Below are 18,386 nucleotides of genomic sequence, written 5' to 3'. Positions count from 1 at the left end.
TTAATGAACACAAAAAACACATACTAAAGGATATATAAATATCCTTGGGGAAATACTTATCTTTTTCATAATTCTGGTAAGAAATAAAATTATAAAACCAGCAAAATGGTTTCAATCTTCAAAAGGAGCTTCTATTTATTAAAAATTGTAAAAAATAAAATGCAAATTTAAAATGGGAATGGAGTCAGCAGCATTCTTGGCTGAGGGTAACCTAAATATAGACTTGGAGAAGAGTTAGGAAAAGGGGAAGAAGCACCTGCCAATAAAGAATATTCTGTGAACAAACTTACCAGAAACTGGCCTCATGATGTCCATTGGCTCCACCTCTTCTTTAACCTTTACCTCAGGTACAGGAGGGCCCAACAGAGAGGAGGGGTTGCCACCCACAGCTGCTGATGGCAGAGGGGCAGCAGCAATAGTTGTGATGGGTGGGGTAATGGGTACTGCTCCAGGAATGGTTGAGAGGGTGACCGCAGGCTGTGATGGGGGGCTGGCTGCTGCAATCATGGTTGGAATGGTTGGTGGAGGCTGCTGCACGGTGGGAGGGACTGTAATGGTGGGCTGGTCATTATTTTGACTGGACACAGTCTCCATGGACACAGTGACTGGAGTGGCCATTGATACATGGATTTCTGACTTAGGTTTGGCACTGAAACACAAAAGCAAAAATAATGTAGCAAACAACAGAGTACTTCCTTAACCTGCAACATCTCAGAGAATGAATATTTGTCCAATTCCTTTTGTAAAACACACAGCAAAACTAAAAGAAATAAAATAAAAGCCGAACTTTAAAGTTTTAAAAGAAATTACAGTTAAAAAAAAATCCTCTCCTTGCCCCATCCACCATGTTGTTATAGGCAGTAATAGAATTTAGAAATCCAAGCACATTTTAAAGAAATCAAAGTCATGTCATCAAAAAACAACCAATTTTCATTATGTTGTGCATTTTCCTCCCAGAATTCCTTAATAATGCATGTTATCTTACAAGGTTTTTGGATTAATTACAATTGTATTCATACTTCTATGTGTAGGTTCTTTATACCCATTTTTATAAAACAGGAAACTCATATACACAGCAATGATACAAAAGAATATAAATTTAAAATAATTTCTCTCTCCCTGACCGGTAGTGGCACAGTGGATAAGAGTGCTGACCTGCAAAGGCGGGATACCAGGTTTGAAACCCCCAGGTTACAGGTTTGAGAAAGGGGTCACTGGTTCAGCTGGAACCTGCCTCCCACCAGTCAAGACACATAGGAGAAAGTAATCAATGAATAACTAAGTGGCTCTCTGTCTGCCTGTCTCTCTCTCATACACACACACAAAAAATTCCCTTCACTTCACACAACCCAGTCATTTAACCATCACTCTTACAATTTTCCAGTATCTTTTACCAGAAATACTTCAAGCATCTAAAGTAGCTACAAATAAAGTGTTTAAAAGTATATGTCCTGCCTGACCAGGCGGTGGCGCAGTGGACAGAGCGTCGGACTGGGATGCTGAGGACCCAGGTTCGAGACCCCGAGGTCGCCAGCTTGAGCGCGGGCTCATCTGGTTTGAGCATAAAGCTCACCGGCTTGGACTCAAGGTCTCTGGCTCAAGCGAGGGGTTCCTCGGTCTGCTGAATGCCTGTGGTCAAGGCACATATGAGAAAGCAATCAATGAACTAAGATGTCGCAGTGTGCAACGAAAAACTAATGACTGATGCTTCTCATCTCTCCGTTCCTGTCTGTCTGTCCCTGTCTATCCCTCACTTTGACTCTCTGTCTCTGTAAAAAAAAAAAAAAAAAAAAGGAAAAGAAAAAAGTGTATGTCCTAGTTTTTTTTCAGTTTTATAAATACAATTCATTTATATCATTACAAATTCTTCACATACATTATTTTTCACTATAGCTGTTCATTGGATGGTGTCGTATGTGCTGGGCAAGCTCAGGGTGTCAAACAGGTGACCTCAATGTTCCAGGTTGGTACCCCATCCACTGTGGGCCAGGCCATAAACATTATTTTTAAGTAAAATATTTCACTTAACAGCCGCAAAGGTTTGCTTACGTATATTACTACTGCTGAAAATTCAGGATATCAACAGGAAACAGTACCTCTTAAGTTCAAGGCCAAAAACAATTGGACTTCCACAGGCAAAAAATTCAACATTGACCTAAACTTCACACCATATACAAAATACAACAAGGGGCTAAGTTTAAATGTGAAACTATAAAACTTACATAAGAAAATACAAAAGAAAACCTAAATTTAGGGGAAAGAGTTCTTAAAACATGATACCAAAAGCACACTCCATAATAGGAAAAAAACAGATAAATGGAGCCTCACCAAAATAAATAAGTTCTGCTTTGCTAAAGACCATTTCAAGAGGCTGGAAACAAGAGGTATAGATCGAAAGAAAATATATAGGAAATATATGTGACAGATGTACTATAGGACCATGATGCTGAGTAAAATCAGCCAATCACAAAAAGACAAATACCGCGTGGCTCTCCACTCATACAACCATAGCCAGAGTTCCTGAAAAAGAAAGTGGAATAACAGTAGTCAGAGTTACTGAAAAAGAAAGTAGAATGGTGTTTCCCAGGGGCTAGGAGGAGGGAAAATAAGGAATTGTGGAATAACGGGCAGAGCTGCAGAGTGTTTTTTTAAAAAAATATTTGATTTTTTTAGAGAAAGGAAAGAGACAGAGAGAAAAGGGGGTGGGAGGAGCAGGAAGCACCAATTCATAGCAGTTGCTTCCAATATGTGTCTTGACTGGATAAACCCAGGGTTTTGAACCAGCAACCTCAGCATTCAAGGTCAGTGCTTTCTCCACTGCACTACCACAGGTCAAGCGGGCTGCAGTTTTTTGTAAGATAACAAAGATCTGGAGATTGGTTGTCCAATAGTGTGAACGTGCTTAGTAGCATTAAAATGTACATTTAAAAATGGTTAAGATGATAAACAATAACAAAACCCCACCAAAACACATTATCTGAAAAAGAAATTATATCCAACATATATAAAGAACTCTGTAAACTCAACACTGAGAAAACACACAATCCCATTAGAAAATGGGCACAGGACATGAATAAAGAAGACACCTTACTAAAGAGAATATTCAGAGAGCAAATTTCCCATTAAAAGATGTTCAAGACCATCAGTCATTAGAAGCATGTAAATGAAAACCTCGATTATGCATTACCACACACATATCAGAATGGTAAAAGTAAAATTTAAAAACCTTATAACACCAAGTACATGAAAGGGTTTGGAGCAGCTAGATCCACAAAAGGGGATTCTAGTGCTAATTAATGAGTTTATTTAGCAAGGCTGTAGAATATAAGAATCTCATATGTTGCAGGTGAAAAATTTTTTTAAGTGAGAGGAGGGGAGATAGACTCCTGTGTGAGCCCTGACCAGGATTCACCTGGCAACCCCCACCTGGGGCTGATGCTCAAATCAACCGAGCTAGCCTGACCAGGTGGTGATGCCGAGGATAGAGCATCAGACTGGGATGTGGAGGACCCAGGTTTGAAACCCCGAGGTCACTGGCTTGAGTGTGGGCTCAACTGGCTTGAGCAAGGGCTCACCAGCTTGAGTATGGGTTTGCTGGCTTGAACGTGGGATCACAGACATGACAACATGGTCGCTGACTTGAGCCCAAGGTTGATGGCTTGAGCAAGGGGTCACTCACTCTGTTGTAACCCCCTGGTCAAGGAACATGTGAGAAAGCAATCAGTGAACAATTAAGGAGACTATAGAGCCACAACCCACAACGAAGAATTGATGCTTCTCATCTCTCTCCCTTCCTGTTTGTCTCTCTTGCTAAAAAAAAAAAAAAAAAGGAAATCTTTTTGATGTAGTCCCATTTCTTTTTTATTTATTTATTTTGGGGGGGCATAAAGACAAGCATAGAGCTGCTCCTGTATGTGCCCTGACAAAGGAATCAAACTGGCAACTTCTGCAGAAGTTCAACTCAGAGTTGGGGCACTTTAGTTGTTCATTGATTGCTTCTCACCTGTGCCTGGGGTGGGGATTGGGGGGACTACAAAAAAAAGCGAGGGAAGGTCAGAGAGGGAGAGGGACAGAGAGGGAGAGACAGAGAGGGAGAGACAGGAAGGGAGAGAGATGAGAAGCATCGATTCTTCGTTGAGGCACCTTAGTTGTTCATTGATTGCTTTCTAATATGTGCCTTGACTAGGGGGCTACAGCAGAGTGAGTGACCCTTAGCTCAAGCCAGCGACCCTGGGCTTCAAGCGAGTGACCTTTAGGCTCAAGCTAGCAACCATGTGGTCATGTCTATGTGATCCCATGCTCAAGCCAGCAACTTGGGGGTTTTGAACCTGGGTATTCTGCATCCCAGTCCTATGCTCTATCCACTGTGCCACTGCCTGGTCAGGCGAAAAGAAGGAAATCTTAACTTTGGCCCTGGTGGGTTAGCTCAGTTGGTTAAGAGCGTCATCCTGAAATGACAAGACTGTGGGTTCAATCCCTGGTCAGGCACACATGGGAAGCAACCAACGAATGTACAACTGAGTGTAACAGCGAATAAATGTTTCCTTTCCCCCTCCTCTCTCTCTCTCTAAAACAAATGAACACACACACACACACAAATAAATTAAGCCTTGGCCAGATAGCTTGGTTGACTGGAGCATCATTACGAAGTGCAGAAGTTGCCAGTTTGATTCCTTTGTCAGGGCACATACAGGAGCAGCTCTATGCTTGTCTTTATGCCCCCCCAAATAAATAAATAAAAAGAAATGAGACTACATCAAACTAAAAAGCTTCTGCACTGAGAGGAAAACCTTTAACAAAAGAGAACCCACTGAATGGGAGAATATAGTATAAATGATATATGCAGTAAGGGATTAATATCCCAAAAATATAAGGAACTCATATAACTCAACAAAAAAATAATCTGAGCAAAAACTGGGCAGAGGATATAAAGAGAAACTTCTTCAAAGAAGACATACAGATGACCAACAGACATATGAAAAGATGCTCAACATTAGTAATCATTAGGGAAATGCACCTCAAAACCAGGACATACACCTGTTGGAATGGCCATTACCAAAGTCAATAAAAAATAAGTGTGGGGTCTTACCAGGCGGTGGCACAGTGGATAGAGCATCGGACTGGGATTCAGAGGACCCAGGTTTGAGACCCCAAGGTCGACAGCGTGAGCGTGGGCTCATCTGGTCTGAGCAAAAACCTACCAGCTTGAACCCAAGGTCGCTGGGTCCAACAAGGGGTTACTCGGTCTGCTGAAGGCCCGCGGTCAAGGCACATATGAGAGAGCAATCAATGAACAATTAAGGTGTTGCAACATGCAATGAAAAGTAATGATTGATGCTTCTCATCTCTCTCCGTTCCTGTCTGTCTGTCCCTGTCTATCCCTCTCTCTGACTCACTCTCTGTCTCTGAGAAAAAAAAAAAAAAAAAGTGTGGGCAAGGCTGTGGAGAAAAGGGAACTCACATGCACTGTTGGTGGGAATGTAAACTGGGATAGTCATTATGGAAAATATAGAGATTTCTCAAAAAACCAAAACTAGATCTACCATATGACCCAACTGTGGTATGGTTGGCAATGGGGGACGGTCATGTGGGGAACCCAGATCCTGGAACTTAGCTACAACTGCCCACAACCAAGCACGACAAAAGAAACTTCCCAAAGGTCCTTTGGAAAAAAGCGGCAGTCTGCCAGCCAGTGATTTCACCACGTCATATAAGCTCGACCACCCTAGACGGGATCCTTTAAATATCTCTCATGTGAGTCACTCCATGCGACTCCTCTGGCCTCTGTTCCCCAGGACCGGAGGACCTCGTCGGGCGGGATGCGCTGTACTAAATAAATACTTGCTATTTCACACATTGTGGCTACAGTCCCTTCCTTCCTTCTTAGCGAGGAAAAATATCTTACACCAACAATTCTAGTTCTGGGTATTTGAAGGAAAAAGAAACATAAATTTGAAAGCTATATGCACCCTGCCCCCAGTGTCCTTCTGCAGTGCTGCAAGGAGGCCATATGGTTAGTCCAATGGGGTGCAAGGGCTTTGTTTCTGCCTGGACAGAGGGCTCAGACAAGGAGGCATTCTGCTCTCCTGCTGCTGGCACTGCATTGCTCTGCACTCAGGTCTGTGGTGGTTTTTCTTTACATTTTTTTAAAATTTTATTTACTCATTTTTTTTAGAGAGGAGAGAGAGAGAGACAGAGAGAGAGACAGAGAGAGAGAAGGGGGGAGAAGCTGGAAGCATCAACTCCCATATGTGCCTTGACCAGGCAAGCTCAGGGTTTCGAACCGGCGACCTCAGCATTTCCAGGTCGACGCTTTATCCACTGCGCCACCACAGGTCAGGCTGGTGGTTTTTCTTGTACACTCTGTCATCCTTTGCCCACTGTACTTTGTCTCTGGGCTCCTCTACCAGTCTGTGAGGTGCAAATGTGAGGACGTTTAGTTCAACGCTTCGGCCGGAAATAAAATTCAACTACTTAAAAAAAGGTTCATTATAGCATTATTTAAAATAGCCAAGATATGGAAGTAACCTATGTATCCATCAATAGATGAATGGATATGGAAGATGTAGTACATATAACAATATTACTCAGAAATAAAAAGACTGAAATCCTGCTATTTGCACCAACATGGATGGACCTAAAGGACATTATGCTGAGTGAAATAAGTCAGAGAAAGACAGACACTACACAATTTCAGTTATATGTGGAATTAAAAAAATCAAAACAAATAAACAACACAAAGAGACCAAACAAAGGGTTGCCAGAGAAGAGGGGGGTGGGGGGATGAGTGAGAAGGGGGAAGGGTATACAGGGAAGAATATGTGGTAAGCACACTGTAAGATAGATAAATAGCTAATCACTGCTGCACACCTGAAACTAATATCACATGGCAGCTAGTTTAACAAAAAAAAAATGTCAGAAGCGGATCCAAACTTAGAAGTATGTCAATTCAACAAGGCAGAGAGGGACTCATCTGCATTCAAAGACACACAACCTAAAGAAGGTACACACTGTGTCAACTACTCTTTTTTTTTTTTTTTTGTATTTTTCTGAAGCTGGAAAGGGGGAGAGACAGTCAGACAGACTCCCGCATGCGCCCAACCGGGATCCACCCAGCATGCCCACCAGGGGTCACGCTCTGCCCACCAGGGGGCGATGCTCTGCCCCTCCTGGGCGTCGCTCTGTTGCGACCAGAGCCACTCTAGCGCCTGGGGCAGAGGCCAAGGAGCCATACCCAGTGCCCGGGCCATCTTTGCTCCAATGGAGCCTTGGCTGCGGGAGGGGAAGAGAGAGACAGAGAGGAAGGAGGGGGGGGGTGGAGAAGCAAATGGGCACTTCTCCTGTGTGCCCTGGCCGGGAATCGAACCCGGGTCCCCGTGCGCCAGGCTGACGCTCTACCGCAGAGCCAACCGGCCAGGGCTGTGTCAACTACTCTTGAATCACCTTAAGAAAGAAAACATTTTAATTCTCAGTGTCCAATGTTTTGAATTACAATGTACTAAATTAGTTTCACTATTTTTTTCATTTCCCTATATATAATTGATAGTATTTTCACAAATCCTTTTGAAACTCAAAATCCCATTTTCCCTCATTGATTAAGATCACTTTGGCCTGACCAGGCGGTGGTGCAGTGGATAAAACATCGGACTGGGACTCAGAGGACCCAGGTTCAAAACCCCAAGGTCAGTGGCTTGAGTGTAGGCTCATTGGCTTAAGTGTTTGCTTGCTGACTTGAGCCCAAAGGGCGCTGGCTTGAAGCCCAACGTCACTGGCTTGAGCAAGGGGTTACTCGGTCTGCTGTAGCCCCCTGGGAAAGGCACATATGAGAAAACAATCAATGAACAACAAAGGAACCACAACGAACAATTGATGCTTCTCATCTCTCTCCCTTCCTGTCCTGTCTGTCCCTGTCTATACTTGTCTTTCTCTGTCTCTGTCACACACACAAAAAAACTTTGCACAATTTCGGGTTACATTTTTTTTGTGACAGACACAAGGACAGATAGGGACAGACAGACAGGAAGGGAGAGAGATGAGAAGCATCAATTCTTTGTTGGGACACCTTAGTTGTTCATTGATTGTTTTCTCATATGTGCCTTGATGGGGGGGAGGGGTGCTGCTACAGCAGACCGAGTGACTCCTTGCTCAATACAGCGACCTTGGGCTCAAGCTGGTGAGCCTTGCTCAAACCAGATGAGCCTGCACTCAAGCTGGCGACCTCAGGGTCTTGAACCTGGGTCTTCCGCATCCCAGTCCGATGCTCTATCCACTGTGCAACCGCCTAGTCAGGCCAGGTTACATTTTTTAAAAAAAGATTTTATTTATTTTAGAGGGGGGCGAAAAGAGAGAGAGAGTGAGAGAGAAGGGGGGATGAGCAGGAAGCATCAACTCCTATATGTGCCTTGACTAGGCAAGGCCAGGGTTTCCAACTACCAACCTCAGTATTCACTTTTTTAAAACTCCTGCATTACTGAGCAAAGTTATGACTCCAAGTATTTCTATATCAAAGTCTTGGTCCCTGCTCTTTCCTCTGCTGGACACAAAGATTGCAGAGTATGTGGCTTACTCCTTCATGCCCTAAACCTCTGTGGAGATAAGCATTGTATAAGACATCATCTTTCTCCATCACTTTACATTCACTTTACACTGCTTTCTTTTTCTTCCCATATTTATTATTCCTCTACAGTCACTAGAAAGTAAGCTTAAGAACAGTGAATAGGTCACAGTTTGAGTGCGGGCTCATCTGGTTTGAGCAAAGCTCCCCAGCTTGGACCCAAGGTTGCTGGCTCGAGCAAGGAGTTACTCGATCTGCTGTAGCCCCACAGTAAGGCAAATATGAGAAAGCAATCAATGAACAACTAAGGTGTGGCAACAAAAAACTGATGATTGATGCTTCTCATCTCTCTCCGTTCCTGTCTGTCTGTCCCTATCTATCCCTCTCTCTGTAAAAAAAAAAAAAAAAAAAAAAAAAAAAAAAAAAAAAAAAAAAAAAAAAAGAAAGAGAGAGAGAGAGAGAGAGAGGGCCTGACCTGTGGTGACGCAGTGGATAAAGCGTTGACCTGGAAATGCTGAGGTCGCCGGTTCGAAACCCTGGGCTTGCCTGGTCAAGGCACATATGGGAGTTGATACTTCCAGCTCCTCCCCCCTTCTCTCTCTCTGTCTCTCTCTCCTATCTCTCCCTCTCTGTCTCTCTCTCTTCCTCTCTCATCTCTAAAAAAAAAAAAATGAAAAAAAAAAAAGATAAGGAACAATCAGCAAGATAAGGAACAATCAGTCAATCTATCTATAGGTGTTGAAAAAAATGTGGAAAGGTACTTAAAACTGTTACCAATCAACCATATTCTGGGGAGTGGGGCTCACAAGGTGAGTAAAGAACAGAACAATGATTTTTACATTATAGTTTAAATATTGCTACACTGTCTAACTTTTATTCAAAATAATTTCACTTTTGGAGTTAAGATAAAAAAACAAAAATCATCTATTAACTATTGCTATGATACCATTTATGACAGCAAAAATAACTGGGTGTTTATCAAGACACAGGTTCTCAGTACTTGTGATGAATCATTTCATTTATACATAAGAATCTGATGAGGTAAATGTTATCCACATGCCCATTTCATATTTGAGGCAAATGAGGGTCCAAGAAGTTGAAGAGCATATGCAGGATATGTGGCTGGAACTAGCACATGTGAAATGCACACAAAGAAGCTGTGTGAAATGTGTCACACGTACTAGACTCCCTCCTCCCCGGCTGTGTGCAGTTGGAAGCAAGAGTCCTAACAGCCCTGGCCTGGCATGTGGAAATCTCGGGTTCGATTCCTGGCCAGGGCACACAGGAGAAGCACCCGTCTGCTTCTTCACCCTTCCCCCTCTCCTTCCTCTCTGTCTCTCCCTTCCCATCCCACAGCCAAGGCTCCACTGCAGTAAAGTTGGCCCAGGCACTGAGGATGGCTCCATGGCCTCCGCCTCAGGCGCTAGAATGGCTCCAGTTGTGGTGGAGCAATGCCCCAGATGGGGAGCATCGCCCCCTGGTGGGCATGCCAGGTGGATCCCGGTAGGGTGCATGCAGGAGTCTGTCTGTCTGCTGCCCCCAACTTCTCACTTCGGAAAAATACCAAAAAGAGTAGTAACACGTATGTGCTCACCCTGCAGGCCTAGGGGACCCAGATGTACTCCGCATAGAGCTCTCCACTCGAGGACTAGCCACTTCAGGAGGCTGAGGAGGAATAAGGGTTTTCCGAACTGCAATTCTGAAAAAAGACAAGAGACCAACCTGAAAAACAGCAGTCCGAGGATGTTAAAAGGTAAGAAGTACAAGACATATTTCCTATGCATGTCTATAGCAAAATAAAAGCACTACATTGGCTAAGTATCTTAAATTAATTTTTTTATTTTATCAAAGTAATGTAGGCATGATACTGAAAAAGTTCTCCAGTACTAAGATGCTTTTAACAAAACACAGCAGGCCCTTCCTTATCCCTCCCTACTTCCTGCTCATCACTCTCCAGGTAGCAATGACCATGACTCTTCTAGTTGCTCTAACATATCTTATCTTTTTTCTACTTAATATTAAAGTTTAAAGTCATATTAAGTGTTCACAATCATTATTATGTCCATGTATTTATAACCAAACAAGTTTCTAGAAGTCAAGTGAAAAAGTTGATCAAGATAGTTACAGCCTGACCAGGCGGTGGCAAAGTGGATGGAGCATTGGACTGGGATGCGGAGGACCCGGGTTCGAGACCCCAAGGTTGCCAGCTTGAGCCCAAAGTTGCTGGCTCGAGCAAGGGGTTACTCGGTCTGCTGTAGCCTCCCCCCCCACCCCCGTCAAGGCACATATGAGAAAGCAATCAATGAACAACTAAAGAATCGCAACGAAGAATTGATGTTTCTCATCTCTCTCCCTTCCTATCTGTCCCTGTCTGTCCCTCTCTTTGACTCTGCCTCTGCCACACACACACACAAAAGATAGTTACAGATCAACTTTGCCATGCTATAGAGACCACATGGGGCTTAGGGTGAAAACTAGCCATTGGGTTTATCATGATGTAGAAGTCACAAGTGATCCTGATATGTTTAGTTTTGGCTGAACGGGAGCAAGTGTTAGATGAGTAGGTTGGAGAGAAAATGGCCAGAACCAGAATGTATCAGTTACAACGCCCAGAAATCAGTGCATCCAGACACTGACCTTAAGACAGCTATGGTCACAAAAAGGGTGGCCACTAGACATCACATCTCCTGGTAAAAGCCTCAATCACCGACTTGTGAAATACTCTTGAGAAAAAATTTAAAAGTAACTCTAATTTAGCCTTTATGACTCAAGTAACAACTTAAGAGAAAACATGGAGAAGAACAGGTGAACAACACTATGGGGAAAGTGGGTTGAATTGTGTTCCCTGAGAAGATACATCTAAACATCTAAATTCTAATATCTGGCACCGGTGAATATTAAAAAAAGAGGCAGGGGGAGCCTTTGCAAATGTAGTTAAAGATTTTGAGATTGCTCTATATTCAAGGTATGCCCCAAATCCAAAGACTGGTAGTTCTATAACAGAGAGAAGAGAGTGAATTGAGACACAGAGAGAAAACTGCTTGAACACTGGAGTGATGAGTCTGCAATGCAGGGAGGAGCACGAAGGCCTGCCGACAGGTGCCGGAGGCAGGAGGGAGGCACAGAGTGGGCTCTCCCTGGGAGCATTCAGATGAGCCAGCCTTGCCAACACCTCAACTTCAGACTTCTAGCCATCAGAACTATGAGAATAGATCTGTTATTCTAACCGCTACATCTGTGGTGATTTGTTAGAGCAGTCCCAGGAAACTAACACAAGGGGGATGCATTCAACAAGATCTAGGGAGAGAAGGGAAAGGAGGGAGAGAGAGGAAAAAATAATGGACCAAAGACCAAGTTTCTTCAACAAATAAATTGTAAGAAAATAAAAAATAAAAAAGATGGAGGAAACCTATATATTAGAAATCTTAAGAGACATATCAACTAACCATAATGTTTACATCTTATCAGAATACTAATTCAGATAAATAATATAAAATAAAATCTGTGACATTTGAGAACACTGGAAATTTGAACAATGATTAGATATTTGATGATATTAAAGGGTTATTATATATATATTATATATTTTTAGAGAGAAAGAGAGGGACAGAGAGACAGGAAAGGAGAGAAATAAGAAGCATCAATTCATAGCTGAGGCATCTTAGTTGTTCATTGATTGCTTTCTCATGTGTGCCTTGATGAGGAGGGGGATACACTCTAGTTGAGCCAGTGACCCCTTGCTCAAGCCAGCAACCTCAGGCTTTAAGCTGACAACCTTTGGGCTCAAGTCTATGATCCCACACTCAAGCCAGATGAACCTGTGCTCAAGCCGGCGACCTCAGGGTTTTGAACCTGGGTCCTCAGTGTCTCAGGCTAACACTCCATCCACTGTGCCACTGCCTGGTCAGGCTATATATTTTTTAGTGTGCCTCTCTCAAGAGATACATGCTGAAATATATATAAATGAAACAATCCTTTTTGGAATTTGCTTCAAAATAAAGCAAAACCAACTCTATGACCCACCCTCCAAAAGCAGAATGAACATAAAGGTCTAATTAAATATACCACTATAAACAAAGAATGAATGTACATTTATCAAGTGTGCCAGTAAGAACTGGTAATGATGAAGGCAATGATGCCCACAGCGGTAAGGGATAAGTGGGTACAAGCACTTGGAAAAACCATTAGAATGAAGTATTAGAGATGAACATAGGCATTGCCAATAACCCAGTTCTACCAGTTATACTCAGAACCAGAGGTGTCATTTGGCACTAATGGGTCTACTCACCCATCTGTGGCAGGTTTCTTCCGAAGTATACTGGGCCGAGGGGATGAGCCCTGGGCTGGAGTGTTGGTGCTGGCACTCTGGCTGTGGGTCTGCACCACGGTGGTTGCTGCTGGAGCAGCACTGAATGGGTTGTTAATAGGGTTGGTGACAATTGTGGCTCCATCTGCCAACACCACTGTTGAAGACAGGGAGAAGTCAGGAGAGAACAACGGAGACAAAGAGAAGAAACATCATTAAAATGTCACATAAGACAAATAAAAAACCAGAATTAGAATATCCATGTTGTGACTATCCAATTTCAAGAAGAAATAGAAATATAATGTTCATGTGCCTAAAAACAGAAGGCAAAGTAGGAGAGGTTATTAAGTCTATTGCTGTATGGTTCCTAACTATTTCTCTTAGCTTTATAACCATATTTTTTAATAAATGAGGTAAGATGCATAAAGAAATAGTATATATTTCAAGGAACTTCTGATTTTTGCAAGGTCGGGCACTTTTAGGGTGCTATGGATTTATATGGAACTTCTGATTTTTGTAAAACACAATCACTTTCAATCCCCAAAATGGTACCAACATGCCAGTCCATCTTAATTTTATAGCATTACATACCTCCCTCATCTTAAATGGAATGTGAATGCACCAATTATAAGGTGAATTTGTTCATTCAACTAAGAGTGCTTAACAGAATGTTTCTCACCATGTGCAAATGGCTGTAAGGCTATTGCAGTCTTCTAATGACCTGCCAGGTAAGCTCCAAGTGTCTCACGTTACAGAGTGGAAACGGAATCTTAGTGGAATTACCTAAGATCACAAGCCAACAAGTGGCAGATCTAGGATTTAAACCCAATGTATCTCTTTCTCCACACCACCTTCCATGCCAAAAATTAAAATTACCCGAAGTCTTTCCTTCAGGTGGAGGCTGCTGAGTGCTCACTGATGTGGGTTGAAGTCCTGGGGTTGCTGGATGAATTCCCTGTGTGCCAATTGGTGCTGGCTGTATTCCTGGGGTCCCAATGGGAGCTGGCTGGATCCCCTGTGTGCTGATGGGAGCAGGCTGGATCCCCTGAATATGTCGAGCATGAGATGTATCCACTGTCATCAACTGCATGGGGTTTAGGTGAACTGTGGATGCCACACCAACCCCAGTCTGAGCTGTGATGGCAGAGTTTGGAGCCTGAGCTGAAACTGAAAATGATGCAAAAACTGACTACAAACATACTGGCTTTGATCAGAAACAGTCCACACACAAAGAAAAACACTAAAACAAAAACAGAATTTTCCTACTATACAAGATCAAGCTAAAAAAAAAAATCACTACATAAAACTACCGTATATATTGAGGGATTTTTCCCCTCAGCGAGTGAGAGTGAGAGAGAGAAAGAGAGAGGAAGGCAGAGAGATAATAAAATGTATCAACTTGTAGTTGTATCACTTTTGTTGTTTACTGACTGCTTTTCATGTATGCCTTGATGGGGGTGTAGGGGGGACCCTCAAGATGAGCCAGTGATCCCTGCTCAAGCTGTCAACCTTAGGCTTAAGCCAGTGACCTTGGGAGTATGTTGATGATGCCACACTCAAGTTGGTGACTCAGCGCTCAAGCCAGAGACCCTGTAGTTTCAAACCTGGGACCTCAGCATCTCAGGTTGATGCTTTATCCACTGCTCTGCTACCAGTTAAGACAACAATTTATTAAATTTCAAATGTGAGCTAAGCAATTGTGCTAAATAATTAAAATCTAAAACTTCTGAGATACATCCATAACTGCCAAGTCAAGATTATGTCTTAATTTTTAGGAACCATTATCACAGGCATTGCTGAAATATAGTAGTTATAAATCTTAAATTCCATAAATCCATTAAAAAGAGAACAAGCAAGTTTCTTTTTTTGTATCAGGCAAACACATTATGTGTATATTAAAAACCAACTCAAAAATAAAACTGAAAATAGCATCCCCAAGCAGCAACAAAAAAAGAAATTTCTCAGTACCTATGGAATGAAAACAAACACAATGACTATTCTTCTTGGTTGTAAAAAGTATCCAGAAAAAGATATTTGCACATTTATGTTTTATAACAGCCAAGATATGGAAACAACCGGTTTCTGCCAACGGATGAGTGGATAAATCTCTCTCTCTCTCTCTCTCTCTCTCTCTCTCTCTCACACACACACACACACACACGAATATTATTAAGCCATAGAAAAGAAGGAAATCTGTCATTTGCAAGATGGATAGACATTGAGGGCATTATGCTAAGTGAATGTCAGTCAGATATATATGGAATTTAAGAAAAAATAAAAACATCAAATTCAAAGACACAGAGAACAGACTGGTTGTTGCCAGAGGCTGGCTGGGAAAAGTGTGAGAAGGGGGAGGAGTGTGGGGAGTGCAGGGAGGGTATGTAAGATGTGAGGGGTGGGTAAAATGGGTGAAGGAGGTCAAAAGTTACAAACTTCCAGTTATAAAATAACTAAGTCCTGGGGATGGAATGTACAGCATGGTGACTGAACTTCATATTAGAAAGTTGCTGAGAGAGTAGATCTTAAAAGTTCTCATCACAAGAAATTATCAAATTATAGTATATTGTATACCTGAAACTAATGTTATATGTCAATTTTATACCTAAAATAAGAAAGATGTAATTGAAAGTTTTACATCATACAGAAAAAAAAAGATTTTTTTAAATGAATGAGATGGGAAAGTGTAGTGAAAAGTTAGTATACATAAATGCATAGTTAGTGCGATACTGTAGCTCTTTGTTGTAAGTGATCCACAGAGCATTATTAGTTTCTTTCTGAGAAGTGCACCTTTGTTATTTCTGTTCAATAATAGTTCTTGGTCATTTGCTTGTTACAGACAAGAAATCTAGTCACGATTCCAAGCCTGTTCCAGGTCCCGTCTTGAAAAACTTGCCTCCTCACTCACACTGTGCTCCGGCCAAGACTGAAGCACTCTGCTCCAAGCACATGTTCTATGCTGACACTTTCTTCACAGGCAGAAACATGCTTTTTTACGATCCCACCACGGCTCTGTCCTATCTACTTTGAGACATGCTTTCCAAATATGACTTCCTTTAGATCACCATTCCTGACTTCCAACCCTCCCACCTCATGTAGAAATAACCTCTCTTAACTCAGAAGCAGAACTTATAAGCAACTTATAATTATCTCTTCATGTCACCTCCCTACTAGACTCCAAGCTTGTTGAAAGCAAGCTCTGTTTAAGAGTCAGCTTTAAAAATAAAGCCTGGCATACGGCAGGTTATCAATAAATGCCAAGGTTGCAGGTTTGATCCCTGGTCAGGGCACATACAAGAAATAACCAATGAGTGCATGACTAAATGGAACAACTAAGTGGAATAATGAGTTGATGCTTCTGTGTTTCTTTTTCTCTCTCTTCCCCTCCCTCTCTCCTCCTCCTCTCTCAAATCAATGGAAAAATTAAAAAACAAACCAAACAAAAACAAAAATCACAACACACACCCCACAAAGCAACAGAAGCCCTATAAGAGCCGACCTTTGTTTATACAGTACTACAATTCTAAGGTGTATCAGAAATTGTTAACATAATTATCCTCAAGATGGGACAAAAATTGTGCATATATCACTAACAACAACAACAACCTTATCACAGAACAAAGAAATGGTGATTTTAAACCATAAACCTTCATATTTTGGCTTTATCTAAATTTGAATATAGAAGCTAGAGTAATTAAATGCATGCTAAATACTCAATGAGTGATTTTTATTTCATTGCTTGAAAAATTAAAATGTTAAAGTCATCTTAACAGTGGGCTCATACCTGGATACTGTCGGATGGTGGACACAGAGCTGGTAATTGGGGTGTATGTGTGTGCAGTCAGTGGGTATGCAGAAGGTGGGTATGTTGGCAAAAAGTACTGGAACTGAACAGGAACAGATGGTCTATAGGTGGAACATAAATAATAATAAACCAAATGGGTCTATTTTCTTCTTTACTTTCAAACACTCCCATCCCCCAGATCTTCATCCTCTCTCATACCAACATTCCCCACTGCATTTCAAACAGTTACATGAAAGAACACAGATCTACAGAGCAATACTTTTAAATAAATGAATACTATAAATATCAATTAATGTAAAACATACATGGAATAATTAGCAAAACTGACACAAAAAGAAAAAACAAACAGCAATGATAGTCTTCTTTGCTCAATTCCACTTGAAAGACTCTAAGATCAGATTGTTTTTACTGGCAAATTTTATGGAAAAATATGTAAAACAGATAATCCCAAACTTATACAAACAGATTCAGAGACCAGAAAAAGAAGTAAAGTAACCTAACTTATTTTTTTAGAATAATATAGTCTTGGTATCAAAACTAAACAGGAAGAATAAGTATGAAAAAAGGCTATAAACAAATTTCACTCTGTATATTGACAGAAAAATACCTAAATAAAATTGAACCAAGTACTATATAAAATTAAACACATCAAGATCAAATAAGGTTTCTTTCAGAAAGATAGAAATAATTCAATATCAGAATTTCTATTAGTGTTTTAAATCATACTAAAAATTATAAGAGAATACTAATTTGAAACTTTGTAAAAAATACAAAACATTGAATAGCATTCAATACTTATGTTTGATATTAATGTCTAAGAAAGCAGGAACAGAAAGACACTTTGTTCTTCAAAGTGAAAGCTGTATTTACAATACAATGAAATTTCAGAAGACTTCCCATTCAGGCCAGGAACAAGATAAGGAATCTCACTGTATCTGCTATATTCAGTATCCTATTGGAAGCACTAGCCAGCAAGAAAAACATAAGTATATAAAACATAAATGAAGAAACTCCATCATCCTTAAACTGTCCTTATTTGTAGATGAAATAAACATCTACAGGAAATCCAAAAGAATTTACAAACTTTTAGAGCTAATAGTCATGTTCAGCAAAGAGAATGGATACACAATACACTAAAACCTATTACCACTCCTATACATCATAACAATCAAACAAGATCATGTCAAAATGATCCAACCCTGAAATGACTTCATGTGCAACTTACCCTGTGCTCCCTGTGGGAGAAGGGAGATGGAAACATGCAATGGGAGGCCATGGGGTTGAACTATAGGTGTAAAGATGTAATAAAAAGTTGTGTTTATTTTTTTTAGATTTAATTTATTGATTACTGGATGGGGGCAGGGGAGAAAGAGAGAAAGAGCGGGGAGAAACAGGAAGCATCAACTCGTAGTAGTTGCTTCCTGTATGTGCCTTGACCGGGCAAGCCCAGGGTCTTGAAACTGCGACCTCAGTGTTCCAGGTCAATACTTTATCCACTGCCATCACAGGTCAGAATAGAGTTTTAAAGATGTTACAGACTTCTTACCCCTGCCTGCTGAAAGAGCTTAAAAGAAATGACTATTCAGGAACAATGCACAGAAATAATGTCTATATCTGGGTTTCCTTTTTTTTTTTTTTTTCAGAGACAGAGAGAGAGTCAGTGAGAGGGATAGACAGGGACAGACAGACAGGAATGGAGAGAGATGAGAAGCATCAATCAGTTT

The 18,386-nt window shown here is 41.3% G+C and overlaps 1 protein-coding gene across 5 annotated transcripts in view; it reads right to left on the bottom strand.

The window, feature by feature from the left end:
- Positions 1-18,386, bottom strand: part of SAP130 (Sin3A associated protein 130) — a 107,654-nt gene that overhangs the window by 39,209 nt on the left and 50,059 nt on the right. For 4 of the 5 annotated variants that reach the window (XM_066280455.1, XM_066280453.1, XM_066280456.1 and 1 more), the window contains exons 12-16: positions 16,642-16,763; positions 13,737-14,027; positions 12,843-13,017; positions 10,149-10,253; positions 291-649 (exon numbers count right to left, since the gene is read on the bottom strand). In XM_066280455.1, the coding sequence (XP_066136552.1) occupies positions 291-649; positions 10,149-10,253; positions 12,843-13,017; positions 13,737-14,027; positions 16,642-16,763 (1,052 nt within the window). The remainder of the gene's footprint in view (positions 1-290; positions 650-10,148; positions 10,254-12,842; positions 13,018-13,736; positions 14,028-16,641; positions 16,764-18,386) is intronic. The other variant, XM_066280457.1, reaches the window with a different exon arrangement.

This window comes from Saccopteryx bilineata, chromosome 5 (genome assembly GCF_036850765.1).
Source record: "Saccopteryx bilineata isolate mSacBil1 chromosome 5, mSacBil1_pri_phased_curated, whole genome shotgun sequence".
Classification (NCBI taxonomy): Eukaryota; Metazoa; Chordata; class Mammalia; order Chiroptera; family Emballonuridae; genus Saccopteryx; species Saccopteryx bilineata.
Note: the sequence above shows the minus strand (reverse complement) of the source record. Positions and strands in the feature narration are given on the sequence as shown.